The following is a 14,456-nucleotide window of genomic DNA, read 5'->3' on the forward strand; positions in this document are numbered from 1 at the left end:
AAGCCACAGTGAAATACCACTATACACCTGTTATTAGAATGGCCCAAATCCTGAACACTGACAGCACCTAGTGGTGATAAAGAACTCTCTCATTTATTGCTGGTGGGAATGCAAAATGGGAAAGCCACTTTGGAAGACAGCATGGTGGTTTCTGAGAAAACTAAACATGTTCATACCATACAATCCAGCAGTCATGCCCCTTGGTGTTTACCCAAAGGGGTTGCAAACTTAAGTCCACAAAAAAACCCTAACACATATGCGTATAGCAGCTTATTTCATAATTGCCAAAACTTGGAAGCAACCAAGATGTCCTTCAGTAGGTAAATGGATAAAAAGTATTTGCATGTCTTTCCAGGCATTTTCTGGGTATATCCAAGTAGGTGTGTACATGTAATTTTCTTGTAAACCTCAGTGGGATCATATTATAGGTATTATTCTATCCCATCCATCTTTCCATTTAATAATCTGTATTACTAAGGAATCTGTAGATGTCTCTCATTAACAGGGTAGATTTCCAAGAAACAGACTCTTGGGGCGCCTGGGTGGCGCAGTCGGTTAAGCGTCTGACTTCAGCCAGGTCACGATCTTGCGGTCTGTGAGTTCGAGCCCCACGTCGGCCTCTGGGCTGATGGCTCAGAGCCTGGAGCCTGTTTCTGATTCTGTGTCTCCCTCTCTCTCTGCCCCTCCCCCGTTCATGCTCTGTCTCTCTCTGTCCCAAAAATAAATAAACGTTGGAAAAAAAAAAATTAAAAAAAAAAAAAAAAAAAAAAAGAAACAGACTCTTAACTCTAGAGAACAAACTGATGGTTACCAGAGGGGCGGGGGTGGGGGGATGGGTTAAATAGGGGACCGGGATTAAGGAGTGTATGTGTTGTGATGAGCACCTGGTGACGTCTGGAAGTGTTGAATCACTGTATTATACACCTGGAATTAATATTACACTAACTGGAATTTGAATACAATTTTTAAAAAAATGGTATAGATTTACCATTTTACAGTTTTGGTTTTTCCAACAAAGTTGCTTGATCATTCTTGCACATATATCTGTATCTTTTATTATTATCTTTTATTATTTTATTACTATCTTTTATTATTTTCTTAACTCACATCCTTAATTCCCTAGTGCCTCTTTAAGTCCATTCCTTATTCTCTTGCAGAACTGTGATTATAATGTATATTATATGATTGTATAAATTAGACTTAGATTTACACACATATAACAAGTATATGCATAAAAAGTTTTCAAGAAGGGTGTACAGGTTTTCCCTTGCTATCCAAAAAGTAGAGTGTTCCTATAAACCACTTCATAAGCCAAAGTGGCTTAAAGCACTGAAGCAGTACCATTTCATAGAAGTTGAAAATTCTCTTTGGATTTCTTGCAGTTAACAAAAACAGATATGAGCATAGGTCTTTTGTAAAAGTGAAAGGACTCAAAGGAAACTTTGCGGGAAGTGGGAGAAACCTGTATAAGATGCAATTAACTGTGACTATCTTTGGATAGAGGGACCTACAGAGGTTGAGGGTGGTGGAGACTGTTACTGTTCATACTTAAGTTTCGGTATAGCTTGAACTTTTAACAATTTCCTTATATTGTGATTTAAAAAAATTAAAATGAAATTAGAAATTCTGGTTTATGTCCATAAGAAGCTATGCGGTTGGATAGATAGGGTATATATAGTTAAATCCAAACAAAAAAGCAAAAATGCATCATTAATGTGGTATTTGCTACTTTTAAAAACACTTAAATACCTATAAATATTCAGGAAAAGGGGATAAAAACCTATCGAACTCTTATAGGTGAACATCAAAGGATTTCAGTAGATGAGCTATGTTTCAAGCATATTGTCACCCTTTTATTTCCATTAAGTCTGTTTCAAGTAAAATTTAAAGACAAAATACTGGAATCTGTCATCCGTATGTGTTAAAGCTAAGCTAAAGCTTTTATCATCTTCTTTCTCTTACTAAGTCTGCCAGAAATTCCTCCCAATCAATTCTTGAAACGTGGAAGTTTTCGGTCGCTGGACAGTTTCTAAGTGATCCCTCCATACCTTACTTGAAAACCATAACCTTGAAAATACTGAACTGGCCTCCCAATTAATACTTCTCATTCCCATATGGTTAATCTCCTGGGACTTATACACATAGTACCTCCTTACCTAGAATACATTCTTTAGGCACTTACTATATTTCTAATAAGTGACATTGTGTTTAAGGATTTAGCTCACAGGCTCTTGTTTATTTATTTTCTCTGGATTTCTGAATTTGCTTTCATAGGAGTTATTTTTACTTTGAGGACAGATTTACATCCTAGACCTTATTAAATTATCATACATTCTTAGAATTTCTTGGGTATGACCCACATTTGCGGGCTTCTCATATTTTGATACCTTTAAACTTGGTAGACATTTCTATAATACCGAAATCGACAATTTCTACTAATCTGCTTGTGCTTCTGAGATGTTTCTGGAAAGGCAGGAGTAAGTGTATGTAGGGGTGAGCCCCCCCAGAAAGCCTGAGCAAAGTCAGGTTGGTGGAGTTGCTACACTTTTATCAGCACTACAGTTTGTGCTTTCTCATGAGAATTTGTTTTAAAAAGAAGAGGGAGGGGCACCCGGGTGGCTCACTTGGTTAAACATATGACTCTTGATTTTGGCTCAGGTCACAATCTTACGGTTGGTGAGTTCGAGCCCCATGTCGGGCTCTGCACTGACACCATGGAGCCACTTGGGATTCTCTGCCCTCTCTCTCCCTGCCCTTCCCCTGCTTCTGTTCTGTCTCTCAAAATAAATAAACTTAAAAAAAAATAATAAAAAGAAGAGGGGAAATTCTGTTAAAACAGAAGTTTTAATGAATCTTTTGCTGGCCATGGCTTTTCTTTCTGAATACTTTTCCTCTGGATAGTACCTGTTAGCTATTGTGAGGACATTATATTTTATCACCTAATCACCTTCTTGGCCTTAATTGAATCTTCATAGAATATGGCTAAAAATTAATTTGGTGTGTCAGTTTCATGTATTCTTGTTAACAGAAGAAAGCAAGGATTGGGACTTAGGTTTGAATTGTTTGTTTGCTACGTATTAGTTTATGTGTCTTGAGGAAGCTGGTTTATTCTCTCAACTGTAACAAAAGTTAATATGAGAATTAAATTAGATACTGTTAAATGCAACACCAAAACATAGTTTTAATAAATGGTATCTAGTTGCAGAAGAGGTAGCAGTCAGAAGTAATGTTAGTTAGCCCTAGTAGTTAAAACAGTTGTGACTTCTGGTTTTGTTTTGTTTGTAGGAAAAGTGATTTCTCTAATTCTTTCTTCAAGAATTGTACATCAGGTATCCATCTTTCCAAAATGGAAAATTAGTAAATAATGATAGGATTTAAAAATCATGAATACATTTGTATACCGTCTTATAAAAGAATGAGAAATAATATAGGGGCATCTGGGTGACTGAGTTGGTTAAGCATCCGACTTCAGCTCAGGTCATGATCTCATGGTCTGTGGGTTCAAGCCCCGTGTTGAACTGCGTGCTGACAGCTCGGAGGCTGGACCCTGCTCCAGATTCTGTATCTCCCGCTCTCTCTGCCCCTCCCCTGCTCTCTCTCTCTCTCTCTCTCTCTCTCTCAAAAATAAACTTAAAAAAAAAAAAGAATGGAGACTCTGAAATTAGACTGGTATAAATACTGACTCTACCACTTATTACTTGTATGCCCTTTCATACATGTGTAACTACTACCTTATCTGTAAAATAGAGATAAAAACAGTATAGACACCTCATAGGGTTATCATAAGAATAATTCAGGCAGAGTATGTAGCATAGGACCTAAAAGGTATTATAAAGTAATTTTATTTAAAAAAAAAACTTCTTTTGGTTAAATATATATTATTCAATTTTATTTATTTCTTTTTTTAATTTTTTAATTTTTTATTTAAAAAAAATTTTTTTTAATGTTTATTTATTTTTGAGACAGAGAGACACAGAGCATGAACAGGGGAGGGGCAGAGAGAGAGGGAGACACAGAATCTGAAACGGGCTCCAGGCTCTGAGCTGTCAGCACAGAGCCCAACGCGGGGCTCGAACTCGCGGACCGTGAGATCATGACCTGAGCTGAAGTCGGACGCTTAACCGACTGAGCCACCCAGGTGCCCCTTCTTTCTTTTTTTTTAAATCAAGAGTTGGATGCTTAACCGACTGAGCCACCCAGGCACCCCCCAAGTTATTATTTGTTGTTGTTGTTTTTTACATTTCATACTTATAAAATAGCCACAGCAGTTTTGAAACAAAAAGTACTGGAATCATGAAACATTTTTGTAGTGAGTTTTCCTTACGGCCATGTATTATTTTTTCCTTTAGGTTCACAATATTCTTGCAGAAATGGTGATGGGGGGGATGGTGTTGGAGACCAACATGAATGAGATCGTTACACAAATTGACGCCCAGAATAAACTGGAGAAGTCTGAGGTAAGAATGGAAAGTGCTCTAGGTAATGAAGGTAGAAAGCATGATCACGAATTATGCATGATGTGTAGCTTTCACCGTTTGTCCTTCAGTATCACCCTTTAAGGACAGCTGAGAGGCTTCTTCAGGTTATAAAAAATGGAATATGCATATCTTAGTATGTTCAATGTTCTGTGACTATTATCCACCTGATAGTGTTGTCTATTCTCTTTTAGTCACAGTTGTAACTAACTGCCTTGGGTAATAAACAGTTCAGATTCTTGTTGCTTGAAAATTAAAGAGATTAGATATTCAAATAATGAAATCAGAATTTGCCCTACAAAACCTAATTTAGTAATTATCAAGGAAATCCAAGAACTGATATTTTTAAAGACTTATAAATCTAGTGTCACAGAACTATTTCTGGGACAGGAGAGGAGAGGAAATGGGATTCTCATGAGGAATAGAGCATTTCATTTGTTATGGTTTCAGTTGGGGCTTAGCAAGCCTGAGTGAACACTGAAAAAAATTCATTGCCTTAATTGCTTAATTCTGGATCCTTCTCAGAGGTCACTTACAAGTTGGCTAAGGCACATATTTTGTACACTGATACATGCATTCATGGCTTTTACTGCATTCTAGATGAGAAAGATTTGGTTAGTCATACGTGCCTAACTTTGTTCTGTTAGATTAGGTGCATGAGAATCAACCAGCACTTTAGCATTGTATACAGTCCTGCTTGAGAATTTTAGTGATTCTTTCCTCAAGTACTGAATATCAATAACAGGTACTGTAGCTGAGCCACTCAAGTTCACACGATTTTGGTTGTTTCTTGTTATAATAGTGGAAGTTTAGAAAGATGAATAGTCTTGATATCTCATTCAACACTGTATTTGCTACCTTTGATATTTATAGTCATAACTCAGATTAGAAAAACAAATTGTATATTTATAATTATTAGTTCAAGTTCAGGTGTTTGGTTGTTTTAAAGTAAATATTACTATAAAAGCAGCAAGGTATTAAAAATATGCTAGCATTAATTTACAACAGGTGAGTTCTAAAGAGTTTTTATCTTGTTGGTACTTTAAAGGATCAGTTTAACATAATAATGCTATGCTCATTGGAATAGAATGAAACATTGGATGATGGATAAATCCAGCATCTGAGAATTAGAAATAGTTGAAGCTTTGTTGAACATTTTCCAGTGTTTTCCAATAGCTCTGGATTTCTCTTTATCTCAATTTACCATCCCTATGATTGCCCAAAAGAGATACTTCTAATGGTGAAGAGCTTAAAATTAGGATTCTTTTCAATGACTATGTATAGGCTGTGTGTTCTATGGCCATTTTTAAAATACTGGTTTTTGAAAAGGGAAAACAAACTAGATTAATACAGAAAGCTTTGTTTTAGGACAAGGTAAAGAGCCAGAATATTATTGACTATAGTTGGTTTGTCTTATTGTTTAGTATAGTAAGAGATTTACTATAACCTCTGAGCTGTAAAGTCTTAAGTGATAACTTGAAATTTATGTAATCTGTTAAAACTTGCTTTACAAAAATGTGTGGATATAGATTTTAAATGCCAAGAGACAGTGACACAATCCATTAATAATCTGTCAGAAATGAATGGAAATGTGGTAATTGATGATTTCTGTGTGATTATCTGTAAAAATATATTGACCTTTTGTCTGGAATATTCACATTCCAGGTATTTCTTTAACTTCTTTTCATGGATGGTGTCCTCCTTTTTTTTTTTTTTTTTTTGGCCTTGGTTTGCTGTTTATAATACTGACAGAAGTCTTGAAGGACCTATTATAATTGCATAATGGATATTTGTTTTCTGATTGTCCAGTACAACTTTGTTAATGAGGCAGTTTTTCTTATCTGTGAAAAGCAGTAAAATACAAAATTTACATTTTCAATGGAAATCATTATAAGAATACTGTAACTTACAAAAAAGTCTTTTCACAGAACCATTTCTATTTAAAATGGTTTTAAGTACTGGTGAAAAAAGTACTGATATTTTTCATCCACTGATCATCTTTTAACTCGCACAATCTGCTGTTATCTGGTACAAATTAGGAGAAAAAGAAAATCTGGGAATAAACCACAACATTGTTTTTTATCAAGTATATCTCTAGATGTGATGTCTGCTAATGTTTTAAAGTAGGATTTTGAATTCAAGTGAGGCCATTTAGTCCTGATCATATTTTCAGAAAAATAATGTTGACTTGGTGTAATTTTTCTGTAGTTTTCATACGTATGTTTTGAAGACTACCACCTTTATTCCAGACACATTGAAATGTCGGAAGTTTTCATATGGGTTCCATTTCCCTGTTTCTCTTAACTGGGCATTTATACCAAATATATGAATGATTATAGAATCATCCAGAATTATTTGAGGACACACTATAAGCTTTTTTTTATCTGATTCTTACTAACTTTTAGTTAAAATGCAAGCAAACACTTGCCAAGAAAGAATCAAATTCCAGAATATCATGGTTGATGAAAAGACCTGAGGGGTATCATTTTTAAGATTAATTTAAGTGATATTTAGAATATCATTTATCTTTTAGAAATCAGCCTAGGTATATTTAAGGTTAAACCTCTTGAGATGCAACATGGGTATATCTAGGTGCCTTTACCTTGTCAGAAATTGAAGAGTTTATTATTTTGGCTTAAAGGTAGTATATTTCCAGTGACAGTTGGAAGTGAACCACCTCAGTTCCCAGTGTAAGCGAAGATCAGCCAGATCTTTAAGGACAGTAGAAACAACCATATGCTCTGAATGTATTTTCATCTATCCTGATTTGACAGAAAAATGGTTTACTAACAATGGCGTCTGGGAAAAGGTTTAAGCTGGGAGGTTGATGGGTTTGGGAGAAGTTGTCAGAGGCACTCAGGAATCTGCCTGAGGAATACAGGACTCCCTGGGGGTGGGGGTAGAGGGGTGGAGTCCGGGAGACTTGTTAGCTTTTACGTATTTCATGTTATTTTTAAGATGAATAAATGGGATAAATGGGTCTGAATATAGTCACTACTTTTTTAAAGTCAGTCTTCTTTTTTTTCCGAACATCCTGATCTTTCTAGCTCTTTCCATTCTTCTCTCTTACAGACCTTTATCTTTCAATCTCCCAGACAGGACAGGTAGACAAGGTATTGCTGACTTTGAGAAAAATGTACTTTAACAAAGGGAAAGCAAAATGATGTCAAAGGCAATTAATTATTTAGGCCAGACTCAAAAATTCTTTGTGTTAATGAACCCATGTAGTCCCTGTAGCCAATTTTCCATTCTAGTTTCTCCTTGTAGTTTCTTCATCTTTTATTGGACTTACTGTATTTTACTAGTATCTCATCGATGTCATGTTTGTTGTGTTTTGTCTGCCTGCATTGTGAAAGGAAAGTAAATTTTTTGTTCTTTTTTTTTTAACATCGTCATTTAACTGACAAATTACATTTGTAGAAATGACAGTTTACTTTTATATAAAAATTTAGAGTTTATTTCGAGAATCATATGGTAGAATCAATCTTAATTTAACTCTCACAGCTAGTTTTTTCTCCATCTTTCAAATTAGAATTCTAACATAAAATTGCCTGCTGAATTTTAGAAGCTGTGCTTTGAAAACTAAAGGCTTCATGAACCTTTAAAGTTTTGCATACAAAGTGAGAAGCAGTGAAGGCTTAGAATAGTGATTTAAATAGTACTTTCTCTCTCCCCATAATGGTTTTCAGTTCCAAAGTCTTAACAGAATTGCTTTTATGTTTTTGACTAACAAGTACATATTAAAAGTGGCCAACAAAAAGTATCAGATAACAAGTCTCCTAAAATTGCACTAAATGTTCTAAAAATTGGAATTAAATATTTTGACCAAAATAAAATGGCTTTCCAGCATAGCAACCTTCTGACATCCCAAACATATTAGAATAAGACTCAGTAGACTCCTAGCTTCATAAAACTCTATATTCTCTGACATTTCGTGTGCATTTTTTCACACCCTAAATTAACTGTGTAAAGAATTTTTTAGAAATTTCAATCTAAATGATGATGAACAGCTTTTTCTGTACAAAAATCAAAATGCTTATAGGCCTCCATTAAAAAATTTCAAAGTGAAAATACTATATTGAGTCCCATAGAGGGAAAAAAAAATTTGATTTCACAAAATGCTACTGAGAATTTGGCATTGTTTTTCAGCCGTGAATTTATTACTTTCTGGATGGGTTTGAGAAGCTGCAGCATACAGGTGGCTTATCTTATCCCAAGATTGAGGGTTGTGTCATGAAGCTAGGAGTACGACGTTTGGTCCTTAGATCTGTATTACTTTATCCCTGGAATAGAAAATCCATAATGGTCTCATTTACTCCACTGATCCACGTCACTGCCAATTTCTACGTTCTAGTCTTTAATGTATGTCAGATTGTTATTTTCTAGCCAAGAACTGCTTGGGTCTGTTAACTTCCATCACGAGAACTAGTAATTAGATTTCTTCTCTTTTGAAATCAAGTTTCTATTTTCAAAGAGCAGAGAGTAAGAAAAGTGGCCCTGAGACACAGTGATGTTGGAAGGTCAGGTTGTGAGTTGGTCCCTGCTTCTTACCTTGACATGCAGTTATTCTATTCTTCTACAAAATTACAGTGAGGACCCCCTGAGGTCATTGGCACAGTCAGAACTAGTTCTGTTAAATCTGCGAATTGGGCACGAATCTGCTATATTTATCTCACACAGGCAAATCCTGTGCTTGAAATGAAAATATACCTGAAGATTATATAAAACGGATTATATGATTGGGACGGTTTATAAATTTTTAAATATTCTAATTATGATAAAACTTTTTGATAAAATGTTCCAGTTCTTGCTCCCTAAAGGACTGTCATTAGCAGCATTTCTAACCTGTTTGTTTCTAATTGTAATATTAAAGCACTGCCTTTAAAGCAAAGAACAAGCCTGTTACAAGATCCCAGATTAAGTTATTCTACCTTACGTTCAGAAAGTAAAATACTGACATTTCCTATTTGGCTCAAAACGTGCATTCAAGAACTGCCATTATTTTGTTAATGATTTTGAGTCTGAAACCATTTAATACTGTGTTTATTAATGTTGATGTTCTTTCACTTTGCTGTTAGGTCAAAATTATGAATGTGCATATAGCAGCTGCCAGCAGGAAGGGTGGGTAAAGGTTTCAGTAGGTACAAATTAATCCCCCTACCATCTTACTTGGCATTTCAAGCTGGGAAAAATATTTCAAGATGGTAGGATAGTATTTTATGTCTTAGATGAAATAAATATCTAGATTCTTTCCTTTTCCCTTCGAGAAAGTCAATTGCTTTATTGCATGAGGAGAAGGGAGCCTTTGAAATATATTTTAGCAATGCTGCTTTTTCACTTTTGCTTGCACATATTTTGTTTATTTTTGGGTCTGGCAATTTAAAAACAAAATCAAAAACAAATCATATCCATCCATTACTATCTTTGTGATTCAAGTGCTTGAAATTTTTGAGAGTATGTCTGTATAAGTCTTCTATCTGTTTGGCCTCATTTTGGTATACTTGCAGACTTCATTTTGTTTTCTTTCTCTTAATTCTGTTAATTTATTTAATCCCATGGGAGAGAAAACATGACCATCCTTTTATATACTGTACTTCATTCTCTCATCCAATTCATACTCTTAACTGCTTTGGAGTCACATATTTATTTTTGTTAGTGGAGTCGCTGCAGTCGGCCTGCCATGGTGGTGCTCGAGTACAATAACATAGACAGAAACAAGTTATTTCTCCAGTAGGGTTTCATTCTTTTTATTTCTGCTTTGTGTCAGCTGCGTAATCTCAGATCTTTAAGAGAGCTATGTTGTGCTGTCAGAGTATCTTAATTTTACATTTTACATTGTACACACTACTAACAAGTCAGGTAAGCCTAATTTCTGTAAATTTTAGTGTCCAAAAAAAACCAAACAAACTAGTACACATTATCTTGTTGCTTTGAATGTATGTTACTGAAGGAAAAATAATCTTAACTAAGATAAAATTTACTTTGTACCTCTCTGTTGGCAAACTAATCTCCTGATGGCAAATTACCTCATTTATATTTTTTTCTTTAATAAAAATGTTTCAGACTTCACTGTCGTGGAAGTCTGAAAAAGAAATTTGTTTTACAGCACTTCTGGTATTGACCACCTGAATAGTCTTTTTTTTTTTTTTTAAAGCCCTTCATTTTTATATAGAGATATTGAAAGCTCATTTAAGCATCTGTTTACTGATCAGCAGTCCTACTTACATTTTTCTTATATTTCATATTCTGCAGAATCTGATTTCTTAAAATGTTAGTTTAATTAAAACTTAATTGAAATACACGTTACAGATTTTTTTTATTATTTCCTACCATTTAAATTCATCACGTACTACACAAAAGTGTTGAACATGCTTGAGAAATAATTTGATTCTCTTAATTCATTTGCGTGTTCCGAATAGTTACCATCCTTTGCATGTCTACGGCTTGCTGCTTATGTTTAGAGGAATTGTAGTTTGTTGTACTTAGAAACTTCTTTTGGTTTTACATAATAAGAACTTGGCACATATATGCTATTTAAATCAATTGCTATATTGACTTTATGTATTCTCATTAGCAGCTAACAGTCGACACCATCTTTGGTCACAAAGAAACGACTTAATCTAAAGAAATTTAACAGGACGCATTTTTATTCTCATTTTCTTTGCTCAGGTTCAGTCTAGAGCTGTTCATGGTACAGGGTGATATGGAAAAGAAGGCTTTCTGACAATGACATTTAATACTGACAAAAATTATTTTCACTCTTTATAAAAGTTAAAACCATAGCATCCAGTAAAACACACACACATATCTACTTTCTCTCTCTGTCTCAGTAATAAAGTCCTCTAATAATTCCTGCCTTTTAAAATATTTGTATTCAAATATCTTATCAATACTTTTTCATAATCTACTCATCATTTGTACCCTGTATAGACACATCCAAGTAAAAATGGTGGCAAGTGGTTTTTAATTAGAAAGATACGAGCTCCAGGATGGCTGTAATTCTGTAAAATAATTCTTGTTCCTTGGCAGACAACAGATTTTGGGCGAAAGGAAGAGAGCCTATAAGATGGATCCTTCTTTGGTCCTAAACCATTCTAAATTTTGGTAGCTAGACGTTGAACTTGAGATAATCAGGTTAAAGACCCTTTTGGATAAATATGCAATATTTATTCATATCTCCAACATCTTTTGGGGGTACACAAATTAACTGCATTGCTTCAGGTAGGTATAAATGTAGAGGTCAATGAAAAACAACTAACCTCTATTCACTTACAAAAATTGAATACTCCAGCCCTATTCATTTTTAATTGGATATGGAGTGTTTCATTTATATCACCCTATCACCCTTATCATTGCCTGTGTGGACCATAGCTATTATTAATATTATTTTACTGATTTTTCTATTATTTCCAATTCTGACTTGATAATCCATGGCTTTTATTTCATTGCTTAACAATGTTTGTATCCTTTATTCAGCAAATAGTTTACACTGGCCTATTTTGTATCAGTCAAGATTTTTCTCAGGTAACAGCTTTATTATTACTCTTATTTTAATTAACAAAAGAGGTAGGAATACATATGAGAAAAAGACCTAAAAGTTCAAAAAGGGACTTAAAACTAGTGTTTCTAATTACACAGACATTGTCTCATATGTGTAATTGAAGCAAAGTGGAAGATTTGTTTCTGTTACCTAATTGTCTGCTTTTGTGCAAGATGATGTGTGCCACTGAATTCAGATGTGTTTGTTGGCTTTCTTATATCACCTGAATAAAAATGGATGAAATCTAAATATAAATTAAATCCCAAAAGTATGAAGACTCTTGTAGCTATTTGAGAAAGATGATACATTTGCATTTTTCTTTTAAATTTTAAGCATATTTTCTTTGAAAATTATTTCACAGATTATAAATTTCCCTATTAAGAATAAAGCCAAATATCGTACACTAATGCTACTAGAAGCTTTAAAATTCAGTTATTTATAGAAATACTGCCTTTTGTATTTATGCTATTCTGTCTCTAAATTTGTACATTGTAAACTGAACATATGTCATTGAATCTACTTTACATGACAAAGTATTTTTAATCATTATATTGTCTCTAATGCATCGAAGGGTTGGAAAGATCCTCTTTGTTGCAGTCTCATTTTCAGGCAGAACTGTTCTCTTTGGACTGAGGCTTTACTTGAAAAGCCTGATTTTTTTTTTCAATGTTTTAGAACTTTCCTAGAAAAGTTTAGAAGAGCCTCCACAATTACAAGAATTTATTTTAAAAAAATTTGTCGTTTTGAAATGTTTTAAGGAGTTGGCTCTACGTAAAGAAACTAAGCAAGCATGATCTATTACTTTCAGTTTTTATTTCATAGCACAGTTTGATAATAAATGCTATTTCAAAAGCAAAAAGAAAACAAAAAACAATAACAACAAAAAACAAACCCAAATCCATCATGTTGTTGCAAGAGATGTTTAAAAAGGAACTAGTGTAAAATATGCCTCATGCTTCTATTATAAGTCAGTAAGTCAGGATATAGGTGAAGATGTAGTTTTTTTCATCTGCATATTGTATGTGGTATCTAAGCACAGGTTAATTTATTTGTATGTAAATCTTTCCATTGTTATCATTGCATGTATTTGCTGTACTTTTTAATGTGTCAACTGTTTTCTCTTTATAGATTAGAATTTCAAAGTAACCATCCCATACCAATTCCAACTACCATCTGGTCTCTAAGCTTGTTATATGAAAATCTTTTATCATTGTCCTCCATTTTTAGTGTTTTTTGATGAGCTACACCTGAGTTGTACATTTTCTTTTTCTTTTATTTGCTTCTGTATACAGGCTGGCTTAGCGGGAGCTCCAGCCCGTGCTGTATCAGCTGTAAAGAATATGAATCTTCCTGAGATCCCAAGAAATATTAACATTGGTGACATCAGTATAAAAGTGCCAAACCTGCCCTCTTTTAAATAAAAAAAAATTAAAAAGGCCACTCCCAGGTAAAATCCAGGGGGAAAAGTCATCTAAGTTTACCATACAGTTGTTTACCAAAAATAGAGGAGGAGAGTCTTAACTTTTGCTCTTGGATTGAAGTCAAGGTACTGTAGAGAAGTTGTGTAAAACCCGTACGGAAGTTCAATGTTGCTTTTCCTGCTCAGTGATTTTGAAGAAATGGGGTAGTTCCAGTGTGATACTTCACTTTCTTTTCTAAACTGCATTCCCGTGCCCACCTAAGGCATGCCTCTATGTATTGGCTACTACAGTATTTCAAAAGGTGTGTGAGACATTTCTTTCAACTATGTACAATCCAACTGTTGGTGTTTTGTATGGATCACAAGTGCAGCATTCCATAGTTCTTTCTGTTATTTGTCACACTTGTTATTTAAAGAACAAAGTATGTATTGCATGAAAACATTATGATCTTTTTCTCTTAGTTTAAATAAACTCCAAGGTAACTGGACTTCTAAAGCACCTTTCTGTTTGCCTGATATCTACTTTAGCAATAATTTTTTTACGACCCTCTGACTCAACAAAGTAAATAAAAGTATATTTTATCACTGTTAAGCAGCTGTTGATGTTGATTTATTTAATTGAATAAATATTCAAAAACTGGTGAAATCATTCTAAAACTCCATTATTTCAGAAGCCCAGTGTGTGAGGTCACACACTGTGTAGAGAACTGGGGTGGGAGATGACAGATTTTTTTCTAAAATCCGTACTGAGAAATTGCAACATCTTGTTTTATACAGATAGCTTTAAGTCTTTCATCCAGTCCCTTCTCCCTTCTTGCTCAGATGACAAAAAACAGTTGTGGCAAATACCTCGTTGCTTTTGAACACAAACCCCTGCGGGGCTCCACTTGACTGTTGCACCCCAAAGTCAAGCTGTTTTCTTTCTTTTTTTTTTTTTAATGTTTATTCATTTTTGAGAGCGAGAGAGACAGAGCACGAACCGGGGAGGGGCAGAGAGAGAGGGAGACAGAGAATCCAAAGT

General features: G+C 34.4%; 1 protein-coding gene and 1 long non-coding RNA gene across 6 annotated transcripts in view; one reads left to right on the forward strand and one right to left on the reverse strand.

Annotated features, from left to right (window-relative positions):
• Window positions 1-14,027, forward strand: part of AP3S1 (adaptor related protein complex 3 subunit sigma 1) — a 72,785-nt gene extending 58,758 nt beyond the window's left edge. For 2 of the 5 annotated variants that reach the window (XM_027076871.2, XM_027076870.2), the window contains 3 exons: window positions 4,350-4,457; window positions 7,548-7,588; window positions 13,308-13,483. In XM_027076871.2, the coding sequence (XP_026932672.1) occupies window positions 4,350-4,457; window positions 7,548-7,583 (144 nt within the window). In that variant the 3' untranslated portion in view covers window positions 7,584-7,588; window positions 13,308-13,483. Of the gene's footprint in view, window positions 1-4,349; window positions 4,458-7,547; window positions 7,589-11,951; window positions 12,907-13,307 lie in introns of those variants that run through there. The other 3 variants (XM_027076869.2, XM_027076868.2, XM_053219924.1) reach the window with 2 other exon arrangements.
• Window positions 8,622-14,456, reverse strand: part of LOC113604534 (uncharacterized) — a 41,076-nt gene continuing 35,241 nt past the window's right edge. The window contains exon 3 of the long non-coding RNA XR_008297287.1: window positions 8,622-8,758. This is a non-coding gene — a long non-coding RNA (uncharacterized LOC113604534). The remainder of the gene's footprint in view (window positions 8,759-14,456) is intronic.

Source organism: Acinonyx jubatus, chromosome A1 (genome assembly GCF_027475565.1).
Source record: "Acinonyx jubatus isolate Ajub_Pintada_27869175 chromosome A1, VMU_Ajub_asm_v1.0, whole genome shotgun sequence".
Classification (NCBI taxonomy): Eukaryota; Metazoa; Chordata; class Mammalia; order Carnivora; family Felidae; genus Acinonyx; species Acinonyx jubatus.